The sequence below is a fragment of the Apteryx rowi genome, unplaced genomic scaffold, assembly GCF_003343035.1.
Source record: "Apteryx rowi isolate R43461 unplaced genomic scaffold, aptRow1 scaffold_76, whole genome shotgun sequence".
In the NCBI taxonomy this organism is placed as follows: domain Eukaryota; kingdom Metazoa; phylum Chordata; class Aves; order Apterygiformes; family Apterygidae; genus Apteryx; species Apteryx rowi.
The window spans coordinates 112285-137582 of NW_020451049.1; the positions used below are offsets into that span (position 1 = coordinate 112285).

General features: G+C 39.2%; 1 protein-coding gene across 6 annotated transcripts in view; it reads right to left on the reverse strand.

The window, feature by feature from the left end:
• The window catches only part of SH3D19 (SH3 domain containing 19), a 71205-nt gene that overhangs the window by 28428 nt on the left and 17479 nt on the right, over positions 1-25298 (reverse strand). For 3 of the 6 annotated variants that reach the window (XM_026088209.1, XM_026088204.1, XM_026088210.1), the window contains 7 exons: positions 19761-19801; positions 17987-18088; positions 13148-13188; positions 12133-12175; positions 10986-11133; positions 10593-10794; positions 8935-9933 (listed from right to left, as the gene is read on the reverse strand). In XM_026088209.1, coding sequence (XP_025943994.1) covers positions 8935-9933; positions 10593-10794; positions 10986-11133; positions 12133-12175; positions 13148-13163 — 1408 coding nt within the window. In that variant the 5' untranslated portion in view covers positions 13164-13188; positions 17987-18088; positions 19761-19801. Of the gene's footprint in view, positions 1-8934; positions 9934-10592; positions 10795-10985; positions 11134-12132; positions 12176-13147; positions 13189-17986; positions 18089-19760; positions 19802-20193; positions 20266-25298 lie in introns of those variants that run through there. The other 3 variants (XM_026088205.1, XM_026088207.1, XM_026088206.1) reach the window with 3 other exon arrangements.

Sequence of the window (25298 nt, forward strand, 5' to 3'; positions counted from 1 at the left end):
ATATCAATTACCTGTAGCCGTGGGGACTGGGTCACGGTCCCACTCAAAGCCAGGGCGTCCACCCACCAACCATCTCCCCAGATCTGCCTGGGTACCTTCATGTCACATGCTAATTGTGAATCAACGGGTATTGATTCTTGTTCACCCGCTATCTAAAAAAGCTTTGAGCATATACTTGAGGTGACAAGCACCATGACAAGTCAGTGATTTGTCTACGGCTAAAGGCATAGAAGACTATAGCTAAAAGTAAGCTCTGCTCACCGTCTGGACAGAAGATGGCTCTGCCATGTTGCGCCCAAAGACACTGGCGCATCTAGAAATTAGGCAAAGACAGTCAACACCCTTTTAGACAGTAAGGGTAAAACTAACATCTCTTTTATGTTACGGATTACCACTAGTCAGTAGAGGTAACACAGGTGTCTCTTCAGTGAAAGCTGTATCAGAGCATGGGTTTTGCTAGCAGACTCCAAAACACAGACCACGACAGGGCTGTAAGCACTCTGCCAGTATGGTAGTTACAGGAAACAGAAAAAAGCCTGCAGAGATAATTTTCTTTTATTTCTTTATAGCTATGTCTCTTAACCTACCAGCTCTTTAGCCACTGTTAAAATTTCGATTATCTTTAAAAAAGATGTATCTGATTTTAACTGTTAGGCTGGTGTTCAGAATAATTTTAGGGCAACTGAAGAAAATCCAAGCTTTCCACTCCTACAGATGTGACAATCTTGCAGTTATCTGGCAACTCTCCACCCGAGGAAGCCCGAGGTGAAGGGTAAGCACGGCAAAGGTGCCCAGGGCTGCTAGACACAGCAGGAGAGGAGGGAAAACGCCTTGCCATAAAGCACCTCTTGCGTTAGCGTTCTGCACAGGGGTGGAGAAGGTCCTACATCAATGATAAGGGAATAATTTTCAAAAGCCTCTATCTTATAAAGGCATATCCATAGCGAGATCAAATGGGACAGACTACTCTAAACAACCAAAATAATCACAGGGTTATATTCTTGTAAATGAGGAGATTTAAAATTGTACGAAATTACCAGTTGTCAGCTGTTAATCATTTCTATGGTTTTCTCAATCATTCAGCAGGTGGCTGAGGTCTCCATATCAATAATTCTGAGAGAAGTCATTTTTAAATTTCAGTTTTTAACATTCTCCACCTGAGGCTCAGAAATCATTCTGGGAACCTTAGTTTTTTCACTCATTATCTGACGTGCAATTATCCTGTTGCCACCTCATAATTAGTTCAACCTCATTACCTTGTTTGTGCCATCCCATTCCCCCGTGTTGAGTCTGCAGCAGAAACTGGCTGAGTAAACGACTCTGCTGCTTTGCGCAATGGGGCTGACAGCATATGAATTTTTTATGTTGTTTAACGACAGTTTGGCATGGTTTGAGMATAATTCATGGAAGTGTGAAAACAGATTTGTTAATATACTCATTTAAAGCATCTCAGTTCGAGGAAATTAACTTGCCAGGCATTTTTCATAATACATATCAGAAGACTTCTATCAATCTTTTATTAATAAACTTTTTAAATGATATTTACTGCCTGCGTTTTCCTTAGTCTCACTTTCTACAGCTTTTGTTTCAAAAGTTTATTTGATAACATTTTACTGTGCTTGTTCTCAGGTAAGACGAATGAAAGCTAGGTATCCAAATACACTGTATATCATCTCATGCTTGCGACAGCTTTGCTCACCCACTCGCGTTTATCATCCTTGCTCGCAATCAGAAATGAGCAGGCTACCGACCAGCCATTAGCTTTTACCCATGTGAACGGGATGGATGGCTAGCTTTCTGAAGCAATTCTTGGTCATCTCTAAATAGAGGGTAGTATGATGGTAACATATCTCAGCAGTAATAAGTGGAATCTCCAAACAAATCAGATGGGGAAAAGTTGGAAACACAGAGTAACGTTACCTGCTCGGAAGAAGCCTCTTTGAAGAAGTTCAGTCCTGTAAAAAGCACTCTCAGGACATACAAGAACAATGCAGTATGAAATGTGTTGATGCTGCCACTACAGTGCTTGCCACTACAGAAGTATGCAGTGTCTACTCTCAATGTTTAATTAAAACAAGCAAACAAAAAAACACCCTAAATCAGCTATTAAAGGCAAGACTCACACATTCCCTTCACACAGACCACAACTGTCATCTGGGTCTTCTAGGAAAAGAGAGTAGGTCTAATCCTCATTAACACAGCTTTACTAAAGCAAGCAGTCTCGCCTTTGTGGAAGCACACTTCACCCACACACTGAGGAATATTTTCAACAGGCTTCTCCTAGAAAAACAGCCAGTGACTCAATGGAAATCTGACAGATTTCCATTGTTTCCAGTTTCCAGGAACAGGATCAGTGCTGAACAACTACCATGAAATACTACATTACAACTGAAAGTCTGACCATTCAGACRTTACGAATCTCAACCTATCTATAAGTATGAATGGATGTACTAGCACAGGTATTCTAGCTAAACTGAGTGATTTTCCCTATCTCAGTTTTTCCCCAGTGTTTTTCTATCAGAAAATTTTTCAGTTCACTGTTATTAGAAATGGTATTTCTGACACAGAAAGAATAATATGGACTACACAGCCTTTCTCAAAATATGCAATTTACAACTCCCTGCACGAAAAACACCCTGATCAGGCCATGACCATGTTTCTCAATACACTGGGAGATTAAAAAAAAAAAAAAAAAAAAAAAAAAGGGCTTCTCAGCATTATCTTAACAGTAGGCGAGTAGACCAGGTCACTCAATAGGAGGGGATACTGTATTCAGGAGGAGAGCTAGTATGGCTTCAAAAATTATTTCAGACTTAAAATTGGAGGAAAGACAAGCAAATGTGCTCTCATAATGTTCTAGGATTTCTTCCTCCCCCATCCACACAGATATTTTTCATTATTAGCCCAGTTATTGGGGCAGAAGCCAGGAACACACTGTGTGGCCCTGCTTCAACCAAACATATATAGTTCATGAGGCCAAGGAGATTTGCTTTACCCGATATGGCACAACTAGTCACAAAGGTATTTGCATGGGCTAGTAAAAACTTCTTGTAAGTAACAACCTTTACATGTAAATAGCTTTTCCAATGTGGTTGACAGTATTAATTTTGCCTGTTCACCTGCTTATGTTGTTGTACAACAAGCACACAGCACAGGGGAGCAAGCACACAGTGATTTCAATAAATTTTATCATAAGCCTTATCTTTCCTCCCAGAAACATTGTGTCCAGATGTCTAAACAGAAATTTCAGACTTCTCACACATTAACCAGATTAAAAAAGAGTTGTGCAAAGACTTAAGGACAGGGAGAATTCATCTGGCAACAGTCCTTGCTACTTGGAGAAGAGAAAATGTAGTGAACTACTTGCATAGGTTTTAGACACTGCTCCTTGTTCACTGCTGACATCTGATGGATCACAACAAAAAAGGCAACTCAAGGCCAGCTATCATTTTTTTTGAAGAATGAGTCTGGTCCAAAGAACAAATGATGTTTACAGGATACCTGCAGAGCTTGCAGAAGGAGCCTAGCAATCAGCATGACGGAAGTGCATAAAGTCACAGATCTTATGTAGGGTTTGATGTTCTCTGGAAGGTATCAATAAAATTTGCTGAGATGCAACAGAAGATCCAACATAAGGGTACTGGTTGAAAAAACAAGATGTTCTCAGAGTGATGAAATATTTCATCTAAGGTATTAGAAAACAGACACAAATCAAATTTACTACTAGACCAGCAAAATCTCTTGGCATASCATAACACTTAATAGCAATAGAAGCATTTTGGGAGTGTAGAACTACAGCACTATACAATATACAAAGAGATAGCTATAAATGGACCTGCTCTGAGCTTTGACTGTCAGATGGCTTTTGTCACTTCTGTCTCAGAAACTGCAGGAATGCTCACATCTACTATCTGTGTCTCTTAAAGCACAACAGTTGAGTCTACTACTACCTTGCCCATACTACCAGAGGTGATAATGACTAGTCCTTGGGTGCTTTTGGCATCAACAGTTGAAATTTTTGACTTTGATTACGTGACTATAATTTAAAAAAAACGTATGTTTGCTGAACTCAGATCTAAGGTCACCTCCTCTGGTAACAGTGGAGTCACTTCCAAGCTTCCTGCAGGCTCCAGCTGCTCACTAAGCAAATATCTGTAGGGTTTGAAGAGATGACGGATGCTTACTACCACTGCTGTTGGAGATCACCAATCTTTTAGCAAAACCAACAGGACACAGCACACACCCATACATCARCTCCAGTCCACAGTACAATATCTTAAGACAGGCCTGTTTTTATCAGTGGTTTAAACCAAATAGTGGATTAAAATGGATGAGGCAATGTCACTCTGCTCTGGGGATACTTTTGGCAGTAAGGCAAAAAGAAGAGAGGTAACTTTTTAAAATAACCACAAGAAGACTCATTGGAAGTAACATAGCAGAACCATAAGAAAAGCTACATTATTTTTAAGATAAGTCTGGACTAATCTACCACTTAGAAATATCCTAGGTCTTTCCCCCCTGCCTCAGAAGCAATGAAAAGCAAGCAGCTGGGCAATGTCCCCATGGCAGACAAATTTGGAGCTATTGAAGCAGCAGGTCTGAATTGGCTACAATGTCACAGAGACACCATCATTCATGCCACAAGAAGAAACAACATGTATAGATGGATAGCAGTCACTGATTTGGTTGTTTTTTCCCCATACAGGCCAAACTGAACCTTCATACTGTGAGGAAAGCAGCAAACCACTTAAGAAATGCAGCAACTGTATTACTATTAGAATTGAAATACACTAATAGGACRAAGATAATGAAAGAGAAAGCTGTCTCCTGCTGGTAAGGCAAGACACTATCTCTGAATTACTTTTCAGAGCATTTGGTTTAAATTGAGTTCTGGTGTATCAGGAATAGAGCAATCAGTGAATTATATGACATCTGAGAAAGAGAGCGAAAGAAAAAAAAAAGAGCGAGAGAGAAAAAAAAAAAAGAATAACTCTCCGCACAGGAAGAGAATAGAAATATTCTAGCAAAATCACCTCCACATTTTAGTTTAAATATAAGCTTTTAATGCATTGTTACCTTATTTTCCTTGTCTGAAACGTATCAGAACACTTAGCAAGCAGGCACACTACACTCTTTACATAGCAATCAATGTAAGCTATAGTGTGTATATATATATATATATATATATATACACACACTGTACAGCATACTATATATACAGTATACTGTATATATACTACACAGTACATATATTATATACTATATACAGTATATATAAGTGCAGTAAAATCCTGGACCTACTGAAGCCATGGAACTTCTACTCACTTCAACTTGCACTAGGATTTCATTTCTGAGCCTTTGTAAAAACAGATTAGTGAGAAAAGAGCCCACCTCACAGATCACTGAAACTTTTAACCTTAAAGAATATCCCAGGGACTGCACAAATCCCCATTTATCAGCTATAAAAGAAATCTAAAAATACCCCTGACAATCCAAAATATCACAACCATCATCAAAGCATTAACACATCAAGATTTACAGTCCCAAGCAGATGCATTCACATTCTAAATGACTGACTTGAACGTGAGTAATTTCATTAGGATGCAAATGCCTTTGAACATTATCTCCAGCCTTTGAGTCCAAAATTATACGGTTATTTAAAACTGGCATCAATTTTGGCTACTGATGAAAGGAGGTGTCCTACAGACTTGTCATTCCCAACTTCTCTTTTCTGGTGTTTCCCTTGTGCCAGCATCAGAGACACGAATTGGATACGAGGCTCTGCCACAATTTACTTCTGAGTCTCCGAGCTGTTGAGCCTCTCATGCTCTGGTGGACTTCAACTGGCACAGTGGATGCTGAAAGCTTTGAAAGTATTCTTGGTACCCAGAGTCTCTATTTGCACCACAAGGATGATTATCCCTTCCTGAATAGGCTGGAAAAGATAAAATCTTTAATGTTTGGGTAAGAGCAAGCTCACTCTACAAACAGTGGTGCTCTTGGAGATGCTATCAAACACTGATGAAAGCCACAGCTACCACAACTCTGCCAACGGAGAGGGGATTATGGGACTGCCCGAGGGAAATCTGGAAGAAAATCATCCAGCTAGCTACAGTAGTTAAACTACTGGTCAAATACTGATAGTTAAACCGGTGAAACTACAAACTGGTTTGTAGTTAACATGCTTGATTTTGGCTAAGTAGATAATGTTCAAATATCTTCTACTCCTCTGGTGATGGTAGGCTCCTGTTGGAGGTAGCTGATGTTATCTGTCCGTCAAATTGCTGTGGTGACCCTGAATTTGTTTCTGTTTTATCTTTTCAGTTATATGCTCAAATCAACTCCTGCACCCTTCCCACCACCAGCTGAACAACTTGCCTCCTTACTTTTGCATCAGGTCTTAACAGAAGCAGTTAATTTATCTGTCTGTCCAGTTCTATCACGTTAGTCTAAGCACCAGACACATTTGTGCTGCAATTCAGAAGAAAAAATTAAGTTTCATGAACTTTGTAATCTGTGATGTAAAACTGCTTTTTGACAAACAAGTTGTTGGTGCTTAGTTTCAAACACCACTGCATAAAAGCCTTCTTCATTTCCTAGTGTTGCCATAACAAGCAGAGTTCTGTCATTTTGCTAAGTAATGACAATGACAAATACGTAAGAAATGCAAAGGTCTGGGGAACTGGGAGCAAGATTATAGCTTCTCCTCCTGCCTTTACCAAATATTTTGCTGTGGATCCATCTCGCAAATCCTGAGCTGTTCCTATGGGAACACGAGAAATAGCTAGTGTTAGTGCTGTATGCTGCCTCRTTTTTCAGAAAGTCAGTGTTTTCCTCGTGGATGCTTTGTCAAGACATAGCACTGGCATCAAGGCTACAGGATGGGGTCTTGAGCTCACAGACAGCTGCAAAAATCTGGAATGAACCCTAATTTTACACTCTACTAAAGGAATAATGCTATCAGACCTTTTTCTCTTTAGTAAATAAGAAGAGATGGCAGCAAAGATGCCGTTTTATTAAACCAGTAAAATCATGGACAGTTGACTAAAGAAGAAGTCAGGAAACTATTAGCTGAATAATTCTTCTGTTAACCATAAGAATGGTATTTTCTTCTTAAATAAGTCAAGAATATCACCTAGGATATCAGAATGGTGAAGTAAGTGCCATTCTTACCATTTCATCACAAGAGCTGGTTTCTCAGGTGATTTTCTTTGGGATCACAGAACTTCTCATTTTAAAGAGGAATTAATGTTATTTAATTTTTCCAGGCTGGAGAGAGGCAGTTTTTTAGGGTAAAAAGCCAAAACATCATTTTCCTTTTTTATATGTTCCCAAAATTAAGAATTTTCTTTTCTTGCCTGCTACTTAGAGCACTTAGATTTGCCCTTTGTTTGTTGCATCCCTTAATCAAAAGAAAATAATTGAAACTGCAAGTTCTACCCTAAACACATGGAAAACAATCATCTTCTCATGTGCTTCTAACGTTCTTCTAAACCATCACATGCACAATGGCTGTTCTGTAACTACAGTCTCCAAAAGAGATGACTGCAACTCTATCCCCAGCTAGATATTGTCAGTCATACGCTTCCTTGAGGTAAACAGGAAACACATCTCATCATCCAGTACTCCTCCCTCTTTCTGGGCTTGGCACAGCTCCTGCAGGGCTCCTGGAACCTGTCGGTCCAAGAAGAAATGGACTCGTACCCGTGCTGAGCTGGTCACCTCTCCTGCAGGACCTTCTGCTGCTACAAGAATGCTCAYTTCAGCCCTATTTCATGGCTTTCACAAATGCCCTCAGATCCGTATGTCCATGCACACCACTCTCAACAGTACAGAACTGTAAGGGACTTTCTACATCTGCCTTGAGGTTTTTATGCCAATACAGAATAAAAGCGGTAACAAATCAGAACTTCATCTAACGATATAATCCACAAACCATAACGAAATCACAATTCCTAACAACCACTAATAAAGATTTACCATGACAACTACATAGTATTTATGTATCCCTTTTCAGAGAGCTGAAATGTTTAATGATAAAAGAGGCAAAAACAGATTAAAAATCATAGTTCTTCTTTTAAACACGCATCTCGTACAACATACCATTTGCTTTAAAGCAGAACTCTCTCTGGATTGCAATAGGGCTGAATAGGCTAAATCAGGACATGCTTGAATACTAGTAGGGAAAAATCCATTGCTGTAAAATTCAGTGACAGCCTGACACTCATCTGTGTCTTAAACTACCTAAAATACCTCTAAAAAAATGGCCTCAAGTGCTTATTGGAATCAACTAAGGTTTATGAAAGGGATGTAGCTGTAGTAATTAATCTATCCATATGAAATAATTAGTTTCACTTCACAGAAAAATTTGAAGTTGTATAACAAAACACACTCCACATGACAAGACAATGCACAAGGATAGGGAAGAGAAAATAGACAGACACTTGTGAAAAGGACAGAATATTCCAGTATGTTTGACAGCAATTTTCCCCAAATGTGATAAACATTGCTGCTCCTCTAGATGACCTAATGCAACAAATATCTACACATACACTACATTCAGGAGGTCTCCAATATAGAATGTGGGCCCTCAAATAAATTATTTGGATTAGAGAGCAAAAGACAAGATGGCCCAAGCTCCTGAGAGAGAGTTGTGACACTTTCTGGAAGAGACATCTGGCACACAACTTTATCACTATTTTAGCTATCATGTAATGAAACCAGCAAGCAAGTTCTGAGATTTATACAGTCTAGAAACCTTCTGAGTCTCAAAATCCAAGTAATTTCATAGAGATTTTGACATAATGGCAAGCAAAGAATTTCATATATGCAAATAAACCCTGTCAGGACAGGCAGAATAGATGGACATAATTCACATAGTATCATACACCTGCAAACTAACCACAGTGACAGTTTTAAAAAGTTTATTCTTACCTGCTGCYGCCTCAGAACTGCTGCTATCTTTAACTACACAAACTGGACTTAGGGGCAAAACATCATCATCAAAACTGATCAGATCTCCTTCCACATCTAGTTTACTTTGCAAAGCAGGTGCTGAGGAGTTGGTTGCCAGCGACTCCCCCAGAGACTTGAAAGCTTTTTCTTGGGCAGATACAGAAAGACGGGGAGCAGCAGTAATTGGTTTTACTGAGGCCAAAGAAAGGACAGGATTTTCTGCATAACGTGACTTTTTGGGAACAAGTGGCCTCGGAGCAGGAACAGGAAATTTCTTTTGTCCATCACTGTTCTCTGCAGCTGACCCACTTCTTGCATCAACAAAATCGCTACTAATACTTTTTACAAGGCCAGGTTTTGGTTTTTTTGGCAGTTCAGGTTTGGTTACAACACTGCTCCCAACTACTTCAGGTTGAGGCTGCAATTCTTTGGAAGAAGGTGTTGACCTGCTTTCTGTCCATGAATCCCAATCTCCTGAAACTCTGCTTACACCTGGCTTCGGAGCAACTACTGGCTTCTTTGCAGTTACAGATCTTGGGGTGAATGATCGTGGAGCAATTTCTGGTTTTTTTGAGGATCCTGAGGTATCATTAGTTGCTTGGGATTCAAAAGCTTTGATCCTTGAAACAACACTATTTTGGCTTTTTTCTGTACTCATGATGTCCATTGCCAAGTGATTGTCCAGTAAGCTATCATCTAAGAGAGATGACTGCTGAGTTGGAGGTTGCTGCCTTCTGGTGGTAGCCTGATTCACTTCTTCCCCATTGTCTGGTATTCTACTTTCAGTATTTTTGACCACAGGTCTAAGATTGCTTTTTGATCTTGGCTTTGGCACAGGACATATCACAGCATTGGGATTTTCTTGGCACCTCTGACCTTCAGAAATTTCAAAGACTATTAAGGGAGTCTCATTTTCTGAAGGAGACCTATTCAGGAGAGATGCAGAAGGCCTAGGAGGTTTGAGAGGACTCTGCCCTGCTAAAAGAAAAAAAATGGTTTCTGTTATCTATTCCAGCACACTTTACATTATTTTTGTCACCCATTACAATAGGAAACCTGATGATTTTCATTCAGAACATATTGCTGCTTGTGAAATTTTGCAATTCTCATTCTAAAAAGATACATTAAAAATACCAATTATAGGAAGAAGCTGATGGGTGCTGAAATGCATGAAATCTACAGGTTATGAGTTCAAAACTACTTTTAGCTCACAGCACAAGGGTGCTATGTGAGCAATGTCTCAACCAAAGAACAGTACAGCGACTTTCCCAGTTGAGTTTGTACACTTTTCAGTGTGTGTAACACTGCTGTTATTCTGACTGGAGGTCTGAGCTCCTCTGGGTCCAAAGCAAGCACCATTACGGCTAAACGGACTGAATTGAGCAAAACTTCAAGGATTTTTATTGTAAAGTCATAAAGACACATATATTACATCTTCATTACAGAACAAGTTTTAATTAATGTCTAACCTATATGGCAGTTCTTCAGAAGAGAGGAGCTCTACAGGAACGTATAGAAGTAATTACTCCCAGAAATTTCACTGTTATTCATGTAAATTGCTGCACACATCAATAATGAAGAGCATCTTCACGAGACAGAGTAAGGCTTTCGTCAATGGAAAATCCAAAAAAGCTCACCTGGATAGCGTGCAGATTCCCAGCATGCAGGCAGACTGTTTTTTACATTACTTCCTGGAAAATGGCTAATTAGTTCCTCTGGAAAGTCAGTTTGTGTTGCAGAAGTAGTGGTATGTCTAGGAGCAGCAGCATTATTGTTATTTGTTGTATTGACTTGCACTTGATTGATTTCTTTTATCACCTGCTCATAAGATGGTGGAAGCTACAAAACAAAAAGATAAAAATTTATATATGTTCAAAGGTGAACAAAAAAGCTTATAATTTAAAAATACTAAATTAACATGTAATTAACAGAAGAAAAGAGCCCTGTCACAGATAATATTGTTTCTCTTTAACTTAACGTGCTTTTTACCTTTAAAATCAAACACACACCTCATGTAAACATGTGCTCACCTCAGCTGGAATAAGATCATTTGTTCTCCACTGAGCATGAGACGAAGCAGAAGGGAATCCTAATCCCTGGGGAGTGACAGGGCTTACACCTGGAAACCAGGAGGATGGCCGGAGGGGTTCAGCAGCAACTATTGTAATTTCAGGACGCCTGGAGATTAAGGCAAAGGGAATAACTATTTAAAAATGTGTTAGTTAGTTATTTTAAACATAAAAGCGCATGGTTTTCTCAGGATGGGAAATCAGAAGGCTTCACACCTTTGTGGCTTAACCAAAGATACCTTTCACGATTTCAGAGCAACTTACCTGACCTTTTTATCAAGCACTTAGGCTTCCAATCAAAGCACCTAATTAAATGCCTAAGCCAAAAAGTAGGTTTAYTGGCTTCAGTGAAATAATTTACATGCTTAAATACAAGTGTAACTTAATTAGATGGAACAAGCCTTAGTCTTCATGGGATAATGAGAGCTGATCATGAGCTTGCCCTTAGCCTGCTGCAATGTGAAGACAACAGGGTAGTTAAAACTACTTGTCTACCCTGAGACTTCACGGGGAGGGGACCACCACTGATCTCTCAAATCTGGCACAAAATACATTTTGAGAAGTGAGTTTTGAGAGTAGATGAAGCATCTGCTATGGAAGCCTCTGTCTGCTAATAGAAAAACAGTGCAGAAATGTAACTTTTAAAACTGTTTTAAAAAAGTGAGAGGGATACAGCTCATTTACTCCTAAAATTATGACAGACTCAGTTCACCAGCTATCCAGGTTGGTGACCTACTTTCTCAATATCCTTCGAGAAACTGGAAGGAAGTCTGAATGTGTATTTATTTACATTGCCAAGTGATCCCATAAATAGATGTCAGGAAAGTAAAAGTAGATGGTTAGTTGACTGAATTTTTTTTTAAAATATCTTTTTAAGACACACAGAAAACTTGACCAGAAAACTCCTCAAACCCTTAAGCCACCCTGTGCTTAAGAATCACAATATTTCTGTTTTATTCCAAGTCTAATTTATTTTAAAAACAAAAAGGAAAGTGAGATGGAAAAAAATAAACTGGAGGAGAACGTAATACATAAAAAGTAATACTGTGACACAATCTAATAAGCTTTTCAACCACATATAATTGTAATATAAATAGCTGCATCATACCTTCTATCCCTCTGCTGCTCACTATGGTTAGAGGTCCGAGAAGCTATTTAAATAAAATAAAAATTTTTAAAAGGTTAAAATACACTGTCACAGCAATAAGATGAGGATAATAGCATATCCCTTACCAATCCATCATAAATGAAACTGAGAGTATACAGCATCAGATCATGAATTCTAGATTTTAAGAATGGCCATGTTCAAACAAAAATTATTTGTATTAAATATGAGAGGATGTTTTTAAAAGGTTGAGGGTGCAGTTTCATAGTCAGTTTAAGTCATTCTATACATTCTATACATATATTCTGAGTTACCACCAAAAGAGATGGTCCCATCCCCTTTCTTCTTCTTCCTTGCAATGTGTTCCTGCCTTGTGCGCTGTGGTGACCCCAGAGTTGGAACTTGTTTTTTTTTCATTAGTTACAACAGTCCATCAATGAAATATGGAAAAGCGCTAAACACATCTGGCTTTGCTTTTGAGAGCTCATTTCCGAGATGTGTTCTTTTATCCCTTTTTTGGGGAGGTAACAAAAATGATATTTTTTAAAGAAATAAAAGCACTAAGGCCCAAAATTTAAAAAACTCTTTCACCCTCCTTATGTAAAAAAAAAAAAAAAAAAAAAAAGACTCTTCTTTTCTCACATCGTATATCCTCAGATAGAAATTTACCAAAACATAATCACTTGCGGATTAAGAGTCACCAATATATTTTTTTCAAACCACTGTGTTTTAAGTTACATAAAGTAAATAAATCCTGACCTCTTCATTTTTCTATTTTTGCCATATTTATATTCAAATAATTTTTCTCAATGGCCACATTACTTTTTCATTTTGATCAAGAAAAAAAGGAAATTAGTGGAGGGACAAATTTTTGCATAGCAAATGCAATTTAGGAAGTGGTAGAGTCTTATTGTGCCAAAGCTGACAACTGTGCTGTTCCTGTGCCATCACAGAATCAGAGCTGAAATCAGCAAAGCATACTTGATTTAAGAATCACATAGTGCAGTGTCAGACATACCTCTTCCACGGGGCATTTTTGATGTGCACTATTCATGAGTGCTAGAGGAAAAAAAGAAGGGGTTACAGAAGAGGAAGAGGAGGTGAAAAAGAAGAAGAACAAACAAAGGCTTCAGAGTGACAGAAACCATGATCAAATGGGTTAGTCGCACAAGGAGAGTGCATATGCCAGTGTCTTAGACGGACAACTGCAATGCCTATTCGCAATACAGTGGCTTAATTAAAATTGAAGCAGATTTTATTTCTAGATTCATACTGATTTTAACAACGGGAGTTTAGAAGTCTCCTCTGCAATAAATTAACAGTGAAGAATTCAACCGATTATGGAAAAGTCCACTGTAGGGTTCAATGAAGTGCTACTGTAGGAATGAGGGAGGGGAAGTCAAACTTCTTTGAATGCTCTATTTAGTCTAAAATCATGCTCTGTTTGGGTCTGAGCTTTTTCCTTTCCCAAAAGAGAGAGAAGAAAAAAGGAGGGATCTGACCCAGAYCCAGTGAGGCTGGGATCCCACAATTTGTACTCACACCTCACCGAGAAGTGTGCTCAGACATGCTGATCCACCTAGGAGGCAGCAGGTATGCCAGAAACGTCTCCGAGTTTCTGGCATAATCACATGACTCCTAACCCAGCTCCATAAAAATCATTTGACTTAAAAAAATATATATATACTCCTACCTAAATGACACCTCAGCTTCACTTTCTTTTCCACACACCTTAACACAAGCATTGATATTACCCACTCATTTGGGGGAAGGGGGAAGAAAACCAACCTCTTCAAGTTTACTTTTGCAAGAGGATGGAAGAAAGTGTTAATTTGGTAAAAGTATTCAATACAACTGCTTGGGGTACATCCAAATTACAATGATAAGGGCATTAGAAATGAAAACCAATTAATGAGGGATGTACAACTGAACTGATAAACCTGTCAACTTCTTTCATTTCGTCTTCATTGCTAGATAAATTCTACGCRCTATTTTGACCTGCGGGACTCTGAAAGTATTTCTATTTATTTAAGTTATTAATACAAATAAACAAACAGACAAACAAATGTCTAGAAGACCTTTCTCCCTCCTGGACAGGGGCAGAAAACTACAGTGGGGTGCACGGATCTAGGGTAATCCATCAAACTCCAAATCTCAASTAAGGAGGTAAACTCACTTGAAATTAACATCACTTAGAATATTTCTATAAAAATAATTTTACTAGTAGATACAAAATATCAAATCTGTCTCTTCAAAAGGGTTAACTCCTAAGCCATCATATACATTTCGACACGGCACCTATTGCTTGAAGAAAAAAATCTTACAGACATTTATGGAATTAAGCTACTTGCACGTATATAAATATTTAATACAAACATTAATTTCTTAAGGAACTTGACTAAATTCTTCACTCCTTCCCTCCATCAACCCCTCCTTTCTTTTTGCTTTTGCATTTTTGTTACAACCTTAGGAACCTCAAGTGTGGCCATTCATGCTTTTAGTGCATCTTTTGTTTTGGAAGCTCTTAAGTCTCCACAGAAGGAGCAGAGGTGAAAGCTCTTTCATCTCCTGCTCTCAAATATTCCTTGGAGTTCAACAAATGCTAGGGAAAACAAAATACGAATTGTCTAAATAACCCTTGCCTCCTGGCTTGAACAGCTTTCATTTCTTTACCATTTCAAAGAAATGGATTTGAATTAAAAAGTGTATGAGAGAAGACATGAATTTTAAAAATACAACACACACCTGATTCAAAAACAAACAAAAAAGCTCGGCCATTTTTCTGGCCTTGTTATGGTCTTTTGATGTTGTAAGTCTATTCTTCATTCCCTTTACGGTTTCTCCGGAAAAATTTTACCCCCAGATTTCAAATTTTACTCCCAGATTTCAAATTATGACACCTTTAAGATTTTAAAAGTTGCTCAATCAGGTCAATGAAAAAGTATTTCAACCCTGAGTTACATATTGATAGCTAAGATAGTTGGCTCCTCAACTTCCACACAAAGAAATTCTCAGCGTGAGAAGTGTTGGGATTTCCAGGAGCATGTATTTAGAGGTATTTAAGTGAAAGGTAAGCAAAGTAGTTAAAGCAGGGATAGGAGAGGAAAAATCCAACCCATAAAACTCACGCTTTTCCTCCTTGTAACTTTGTTGGTCTCAGGGAAGAAAAAAAAAAAGTCAAATCAACCCATAATATTTTCACTAGAAATACTTACTTCCATTAGTGTCAAGGAAGCATCCAAATGTGTTTAATCTAGCACAGTAGTGTTTAATACCTCATCTGCAATCCTAAGTAAAGGATTAATGATAATACTGTAAATAAAGAACAAATCAGTGACCTATCTTTCTTACAAGTCCTACTTACTGAGTTTTATCCATTTGTTTTTGGATGTGTAGTGGCAAAGGGTACTCCATTTGTGCTATATACTTAAGTTTTGCAATGTTTTTCTTCTCCTACTTCCCCTCTGGGCAGTATTTTTGCAAGGGTAGTTAATATTTTCCTTTACATTTGAAACACACACAGACTATGGGGCAGGAGGCATTTTAAGCTAAGAGGTCAATATGCTAGCATAGGTAGCTATTATACCACAGACTTGTAAGTTACTGTGATATAAAAGAGTTGGTGGCAACAGCAGTCTGACATGCATTTTAGAGTCTTTTGAAGAGAGCTGGGCTGAAATTTGTAGTCTTTTAGGCAAGCTTTTTAGGCAATACAAAGGCAACTATGAAGTTTGTTCAGGAACCTGCTCAGAGATACCATCCTGCTGTGAGCACTGAGTGCTTCCACAATATAAACACTGCATAATCATTTTTATATACCCATTAGCAAACCCATATGAAATACTGAATAGTTTTGTCACTGTAGACTCACTGTTTTAAAAGCAAGCTTCTTTTACCATCAGAGATTGGAATCTTAACCTCAAATAGCCCAAATCACATAGGAAATCAAGCTTCAAATTTTCCTGATGATTTTATCATAATCTCTCCCAGCAGCTGTAAATAAACATGGTCCTGCAATTAACTACTTCAGTTAATTTATATTAAATATTATCAATAGGTTTTAAAGTAATAATATTACTTTCTGCAACAAGGATATGTGCTCATATTTAAAAATACAGCTTCTTCAATGCTTTTTCAACACTGGGCTCGATATTTCTACCATCAGTCCTATAAAATATGGAGAATATTAGACTGAGAAGTTATTCTTCTCACTGTTTATCTGCTTTGGAATAAAGATTAGTCATTATAGTACCTAAGAGAAAGCCTCTAGAGCAGGCAAACAAAAAGAATAAAACATTATTTCTGCTCCTTCCCTTACCTACAAAGAAGAGCTGATAGAAAGGGTCCAGGTAAGAGGCCATGCTTGCTGGCTTTGCAATACTGAACGTGTCATATGTCTACAGAGACACCTTCTTCAGGAAAAGCTACATTGATATGGTACCCCTCAAGCCAAAACCAAAAATAAACGAACAAAAAAATTCAGCCAAGATCTGACTGGACAATTTATGTAGAAGTGGTAGAAGTGGAGTTTCGAACAAAYTGGAAATTTTCACAGAACTCTGGAACAAGAAGAGCTGAAGCTCTTCTCCTGAACTATTTCTTGGCACAAGGGGGAGGTCTTGCTCCTTTTCTCTTAGTTCTGCTTCCAGGCATCTYAGGGAACTAGGAGGGTTGCCCAACATTATAGCTAGGCTGATTTAATTAATGCTTGGATGTAGATAAAAGAGATTGTGCCACCCAATCCTCCTTCCAATCACTGTCTTTTGTCCCCTCTCTAGAACCAACATTAGCACTCACCTGACCCCACAGCCAACTAGTTCAGAGTGTTAAACACATATAAAACTAACCACTTCCTGTAAGGTTAGTTTTTGGCCATTGAACCTGAAGGGTCCCTGAACCTGCTTCCCTTGGGTTCGGACCACCAGCAGCACAAGAGAGGGAACACGCACTCTCAACAGCAGTCTCCATTTCCTGTCTCTCACTATTATTATTATTATTATAAAGTCTGCACAACTACACCCTAAGAACAAGCCTGCCATTTTGCACAAATTAGACAGCAATGATTAATGAAGACAGTTGACTCCTTGCCTCGCCTTTCCTCAGGCCGCGTGGTGCTGCCTCTGCACCCCTCCCTGCATTATGCCAGTCCCAGTGTTTGTGCAGATGGGGAGAAAATGAGGTCACCCAACTGATCCAGCTGGGGAAAAAGTGGGAGCCAAAAGAACCCAGGAAACCCCCAAGCAAAACAAAACAAAAAAGAAAAACAAACAAAACCCACAGCCAAAAAAGGCTGCAAAACTGCCAAATGGAAAGCCACAGCCTCAGAGCATCTACTGTGGTCTCCAGAACAAGCTCTTACACATCCTTCAGCCACATATTTGCTTAGGACAGAAGGAGAATGGAACAAACTTGCAGTCTCTTCCAGCGTTTTATGGTAGCAGATTTGCTTCTGCAGCCTTGCTCCTTAATGCCACCTAACAGTGGAAAACAGTGCAAACACCATTMCCCCTTGGCTCACCATTGCAGCATTTGGCTTGCCTCTTTTTCCTTCCTTTGGCATCAATGTGCATGATGCTGTCTCTTAAGGCAGTGGAAATAGTTCCACTGATTTCAGTGGGAGCTGGATTTAGTGGTGTGTTCCCTGCTGCCACCTTCCTTAAAAATTCAGGGGTACCTTTTGAAGAATTTAGACTAGAAAATGACTCGCAAGCACATCTCATTTTCACATGCTTGTTTTCTTCAGACATCTTGGGCTCACTTTTCTCTAGGCAGTATGTCTTGGTGAGATCTTATACTGCACAGTTTAGTTTCTTATACACACAATGCATTTTCTGAAAATTTTCTCTGTGGTACATACTGTACTACTGTTCAGAAGCAGCCATCAGGGTGGAGGCCTCATGCCAGTACGCGATAGATACAGTCTTCTCTTAATGCAAGCTATTAGAGCAATTACACTGGCCTGGACAGAGAAGAAGGAAATGAGGGAAAGGGTTATTTTTAATGTGACATCTTCAGTCTTACTTCATTACGTACTTTTTTTTTTTATTACTTTTTTTTGTCTCAGGAAGAGGAATTCTGCTGAGCTGTCAAACAATTGAAACTAGATGAYACCACCTTTCTATCCAGAGTTGTAGTCAGGGTGGCAGAAAGGAAAACAGTCTATCTTCCTCTTCGGTCACAAGAGAGGGAGAGACCTAACAGTACTAAGTAATTTTAAGCATTGTCCACAGGTTGGAAAGTTGAAACCCTGCAGACACCTATCATGTGTCTTGAAAATCAGAGTTAAATAGCTCACAGAAGCTGCAATTAAGAAATAAAAATAGATTTTTAACTCTATTAAGGAAATATATTTTTCCAGAAAATACCATACTTTCTTCAGATTAATGGCAAGGAGAGTTAGGAATTTTTCAGGGTCCACTTTTAATTTAGATCTCTCCATAGGTATGGTTACTGGTATATATATAGAACTATGGTCTCATGTACTCTGTCTCAGTATATGCAGGGAGGTTTTTTTCCAGCTTATCATCTGAATAATTCACATGGTATTTATATTTTATCATAGTTATTCATATACTAATATTATTACATATAATATAACATCCATGAACCAGAGCTTCTTGACTAGATACATTTTTTATCTGATTGTGCCTCAAAACAAGGTATCACTTGTTACTATATCTTCAAAAACATACATATCAATTGTTTAATGATCTTTTAGATGGTTTCACAGTTAGACCAGGGACTGGGGCATAGGCAGTCTAGAATCAGTTCCTGACTGCACCGTAAAAGGCCTTCTGTGATCTGGTGCTGTTTTCCAGTTTCCCATGTATGGTAACAATAGCACAGATAAAGTACTGCATTTTAACTACAGCATCATGTAGACTTGCTCTGAATAAAGCTTTCATGATCCCCTTTGACTACCTCCAACCCAATCCATGCGAATAAGCCCCAGATCCAGGAAAAACAGATCAGCTGTACATACACTAATGTCTTTTTCCCCATAGCAAAATCCTCAGAGTTGTTTTATTAGTATGAAATTGAAAACATGGACAGAAATGAAATAAAAATGAAAAGGGGAATAAAGGAAGAGCATACTTTGGAGGATGCAGATGAAGAAATTCTCTGCCTGGAAATATCATGATTAGGGAGAGAGAAAGAGGCGATAAACAATGAAATCGGGGAAGGGATTGGTCTTTCATTCAAGATTTATAAAAAAAATTTTTTTTCCAAAATGAGTCCAGTGTATGAATCTAATTCTGTCCCCAGTAGAGYCAATACACAGTTGCTGGAGATTTCTTCTGAAATGGAACAAACTTCTGTTTTACCAAGTGAAATAAAATTGGGTATGTGCAACCCAGGGCCAGAGATGTTCACTTCAGTACTAGTGCACAAGTAAGAAAATGTTAGTAACTGGCAGGAAGGAACAGCCCATCAGCAAAACAAAAACAAAACAAACAAAAACAAAAAAACAAAGATGAAGGAAAGCAAACAAAAAAGAGTTACAGTCCCAAAAAAGCCTGTCAGCTACTATCTTTACACATATAAAGTTAACCAGTTCATCTAAAAAATGAAGATGGAACAATCTTACAACATTACGATTCTCAAGAAGCAGAGGAAAAAAATAGACTTACATCTCTTGATTGCTGCTCTTATGGATGACAAGGGTCCTTGGCTTAAAGAGAGAGAAAAAAAAAAGATTACAATGTGGTTAATGTCTCAAAGAGAAAACAGCTAAATAACATCATGCAGAGATTCCCTACACACTGTACAGTGCTTGCCAAGTTCATTTTTCCCCAAGGTTATCTTACAGAATGTGTGCAAAACTCCTGGAGTATACAACCATACTCAATCCCTTCTAATGAAAACCAGGATACAGCCTTCCTTCCAGCTTTGCAAAGATAGAAAGCTAACTTTAATAACGCCTTGTTCTCTCACTTGTGTGTCGAACTTCACATTCTGCCTCATTTGAATGGAAGACTGGGAGAAGAGCCCTTGTGCATGTGTATATTCTCAGATTATTTAGCATCTAATAACTTAACATTCTTGTAAATTAACAAAACTTACACAGTCCAGCAAAACCTTACACCTCCTTTGCTAAATATTTTTAACAATTACTTAACAACTTATCTTCACTTTCAGCTGAGGCTACATTTTCCAGTAATAACTTGGTGGGTGGGGCTAGGCAGCAGGACAACATGACCAAAAATTTGTTGATACACAAGGGCAGAAAAGTGTTTCCTTTTGCCAAATCATCTGTTTTCTTGGTAAGACTAAGGTTTCTGATGCTGCTCTTCTGAAGGTCTTATTTAGTGCAGATATAGCAGTCCTTACCGTTTTTGCAGGTAAAAACCAAAAGTAACTTGAGATTATCACTGTCAAAAAGCGTGAGCATGATATTAATAACTTGCCACACATACAAAGCTACAGAAGAGTTCAAAAAACCAAACGAAAACTACTTCAGAAAAGGACTTTTTTTTTTTTTTTTTTTTTTTAAAGCACAACAGATAGAGCATACTTGYTGGTGAGAAGTCTTCGAAAGTGCCGAATAATCTTTTTAAAGACTAAAAATAAACAGACTATATCTGGTTCAAATTAATACAGAAACTTTAATACAACAGGAAGACATACTAATCAAGCCTTTTGCAGAAACTCTCCACCACAGCCTTTCAGCAGGGATGTTAGCAGAGAGAGGGCACTAGCACTTTAACCCTAGTCTCACTACGCCCGAAGCCGGCAGGCAGCACACAAGCTCTGGCAGTTTATCTGCCAGCCCTGGCTGGCTCCACAAGCAATGGCTGATGACTGCGGGTCCACCAGCGGGGTGAAGAATAGGGGAATTGGAGGAGAGGAAAAAAGAGACAGTAAGAGCCACAGTGAACATGGATGAAAACGTCSTCCCTCTACAGCCGTTCTGAAACCTGCTGGAGACCAGAACCGAGCGTTGCTCTCACTGAGCTGTCCTCTGAAACAGCTTGGCTGGTCTAGGACAAACAATGCCTGTTTGTCTGGTTTCAGCAACAGTTCAAAAGTGGCTTGGCCGCGCTCCACACAGCTAGCAAAACCGCATTAGAAAACATTGCTATCAGTCATGTTCCACTGTGCATTCTCAGCAGAAAAGGAGTCTTATTTTCCTCCCAAATGTCCCATCATAATACAGCCTTATCTTTAAAAAACACTTTTAGTTGTATGTTTTTCCCCAAATGCACCTCATATTCCTTTTTTTCTTCCTTATAACTAAGGTCTACTCCTTTTGGATGTTCATTTTTTAGTCTCTTTCTCCTTCTTTAATTGCTGTAAATAACAACAATATTTAGGGTTTTAATAAAAGAATATGTATTTTAATTATATTTAGTACCAGACAGAAAGGAGAATAAAGTTTGGCAACATGAATCAGAAATGTTTTGGAATAGCAAATACTTTATATACCCAAAATTCAAGATTGGCTTTAGCTTTACAGTAGGAAAGCAGGAAATCTATAAATGATGCATACTCAAGTATCAGTAAGAATCAAATGGAACAGGGAAGTCCTTTCTCCAACTGGCAAGATTGCTTCCAACCATTGCAATTTGCCTCAGAATATGATGCACACTTTTCAGATATGAGCAGGTATTTTTGGCTAGAAATCACAGGAGTCATCATACACACAAAAGTTAAAGTTTTCCATACAACATGAGGGACTAAAAGGTACAGAAAAGATTTTAAAATCAAAGGGCACACATGTGCACACACGCACACAAAATCCTTCATGAAACCAACCTGGTGAAGTTGAAGTATCGATATATCAAGAGCAAGGCAGGTCAAATATGCAACTGTCTGTATAATTGAGAACCCAGAATAACATAGTTCTGTTACAAAATTTATGATCTCACAGGCAAAACAAGTTGTTATCAGATAGTTTTTTCTTTTTTCTACTTTCTATTAACATGTCACCATCGACATCCTTCCTCTCTTCTGGCAAAGCACTGCTTTTTCTACCCCCAAGAGAGTTCGATTCACATTTAACATACAACTATTGTTACGTATTACTTAAGCCTTTTAAAAAGAAGGAAATGGGAGTGAATTTAGAATTTTTTTTTAATTTTGTCATGAAATTCTGAAAGGGAACTGCAGATTCCATCACTTTACTACCCACTAACCCCCAGTAATTTAAAAGCGATGCTGTTGTTATGGCAGACTGTGATTTTGCCCACACCAGAGCTAACCCCTCTCTGTTCCACAGGCAACAATTTCTGGCCTCTTTTCCCATCTTGCGAAAAGAGAAGGGATAAGGTTGCCCACATCTTCCCCTGCCCCACAATTAATGGCCACCTTTTCTCTCAAGCCCTCCAAATAATTAACATAACCCAATCAGATTTGATTCTCCTATAGTCGCAGCAATAATTCTGCTACATGGCGCCCCCGCCTCCTTCCCACCTCCTCCTCCTCCTCCTCCTCCTCCTCCAGGCTCTAAGGCAGATCAATGAACAAGTGAGAGCACATACAAAATCCGCACAAACACACATGGCAAGGAAAAAGGGAGCGGGAAGAAGCTGAATCTGCATGGGGTCTCTGATCCTGTTCCCAGTGTGACTCCCAACCAGTCACACCAGCACAAGCAAGGGGATGGTGTGATGGCAAACAGCAGGCAGGGCAAGGGCTGGGACACTCCTGAGCTCCCCTGMAACGTGCATGAGCACAACTACAAACTCAAACTGCTGGAAGAAAATGGAAGAGACGGTGGGAAGCAGGAACTTTAATGGCATTAAAGATCCTGATAAATATTAGCTCAAACACCATCCCAACCATCCCTAATGCAGAGTAAGTAAAGATGCAAAAAGTTCATACGTGCCCCCTGCTATTTACCATGCAGGGGTGCACAACTGGAGCAATTCCCCTGACATCTGCAGACCCACCCTACCTCACTCACTGTTAGTATAAAGCACCAACTCTGTGACATTTCCAACTAAGGCAGCAGGTTTTTCATGAGTTATCACCTCCCAGCCCCTCAGCAGGGGGAACTAACCCGTCTCTATCAGGCGCTCTGCCAGCTGAACAAGGGGACTCACTAGGTTCAGAAGGCGTCTGTGACCTGCTCTTCTTGCTACTCTGAAAGCAGCAGGGTCCTTCAAGCAGGCAGTAATGTGAGAAGGGTCCCATTGGTCACCCTTTCCAGAAGAAAAAGCCCTGGAGTGGTTTGTTTGAGGATATTACACACCCCTCACTCTTCCTTGCAGACTTTGTTCTGGGTTTCAAGGACAGATTTTCTGAACATAAACACTTGAGGAAAATGCTCCAAAAGTGCATTTTAAGCCCATGCACTGGGGAAATAAAATTGTGACAAACTAGACTGGGCAAAGAGCTGTAAACTGCTCTGCGGAGTGAGGGCAATTACTGCACATAAAACATGGCTTCTCCCTCATTAGGGCTCTGCCCAAATAYTTGTCCATGCACTGAACACCGTATCTCTTCCAAAGCAGTTTCACTGCAGCTACAGTATTACTCAAAGGCTACTCCTGTAGGCTGACTCCTGACCCAACACAGCAACCACGTGAGTACCGCTCACCTGAACAGTCCCCGCACAGTAAACGAAAGCGGGTGCTGTTCAGGTGGAATAAAGTTGAAATCACAAAGCTATCTCCTAGCGCGCACACAGGGATTCGTGTGGGCCTGGAGCAGGATGGCATCCAAGTCAGAGTTACCCAAGCAAAGAGGCTAGGAGGTTCTGGACTACCTTTTTATCYGTACATCTGAGAATATACTGAAGCATCTGCTGCAAAGTCTCAAAAATGTACCCATCATGTCATGTTATGTGGAGCTTTTCTTAAARTATCAGTCCTTAGGATCACAGCCCTGTGTCTAAGCTTTTTAATATATCTCTAATTGTGATGGTTATCGACTTTGTCTTACGCAAACAGCCTAAAAAAATTTAAAATGTTGCTATTTTTAAAAAGTTTTCTGACTTTTTAGAACGTGAGCCAAGAATTTTTAATTAGCTGGTGTTGACATTACTGTGAGGCAAAATACTCATTTAATAAAAGGCATGACATATTCCTCTCAGTTACTTTGGAAATCTTGCCATCTTTATAAAAGTCAAAGGACTACAGTGCAGTATTTTTACAACTTATTAGAAAACTATTACTATTATTTAGAAAACATCATGCCAAACACAAAACCTTTAAAATGTCATCTAAATGATTTCATTGCAGACTGAATCGCAAAGAACATTAGCAAATTTAAAGTTAATTTAAGGGTGGTGCAAAAGATCAGATTTACTATCATTCAGATAACAGACCTATTAGTTCTACCAAAAAGCCTTCAAACTTAAGGACAGATGAGGCAGCTATCCCATCTTCATGGTGTGGATGTAGTAGACAGAATTGTATTAATCCTGTGGATTAACTGAAGCTACACTGAAAAAATACATTAATGCACAATGATCAGTCTCTCCAATGGCTCAGCTGCAGAGATCTTTCAGGCCTGTCAGTGCTCTAATGCACAAATATTATGCACAAATTAGATTAAGTGATGCATCAACTCAAGATGCAGTTTCCCTATCAGTGCAAGACAAAGTGACACTACGCAGCTGGTAGGCCCACCTTCCCACACTCACCATTTCCAGCAGCTTCCTTGTGCTGGTGCTGACATGGTCACAGGTCACCTGGATCAGCCACATAATTTTGATAATAACAAACAACCTTGTCTCCAAATGCCCTAATTTTTAGCCAGACATGCTGGCTGGTCTAGGCAGCTGCAGAGCCACACAAGCACTAGGGTGACATGAGAGAAGCAGCAGGAACAGGCAGCCAGGGATGCCAGTGACTGTCCTTGCAGTCAGCAGCACAGTCTCCACTCACAAAAACAAACCTCAAGTCTGYGGCTCACTTCTAATATGAAGTTAATCCGACTGCAAATCACCAAATCTTGGCTATGCCTCAGGTTGGCTGTTCTTCTCACCCTTCAGCATGAGCTGATTCACTGTTTTATTTTTTTCTGCTGATGTTGGTTGTCCAGATTGGCTCACTGCGAGATCAGACAAGGACCAGAAAAAAAGCAGCTGGCAGCAGCCTGGCACCACAGTGGCCTCTCTGCAACACTATGACATACCCTCACATTCCCCACTAAACAGTGGGGTACTGTCATAGCCTTGCCTGTGCAAAAGGCTAATAGATCCAGTCACCTCGGAAATCGCA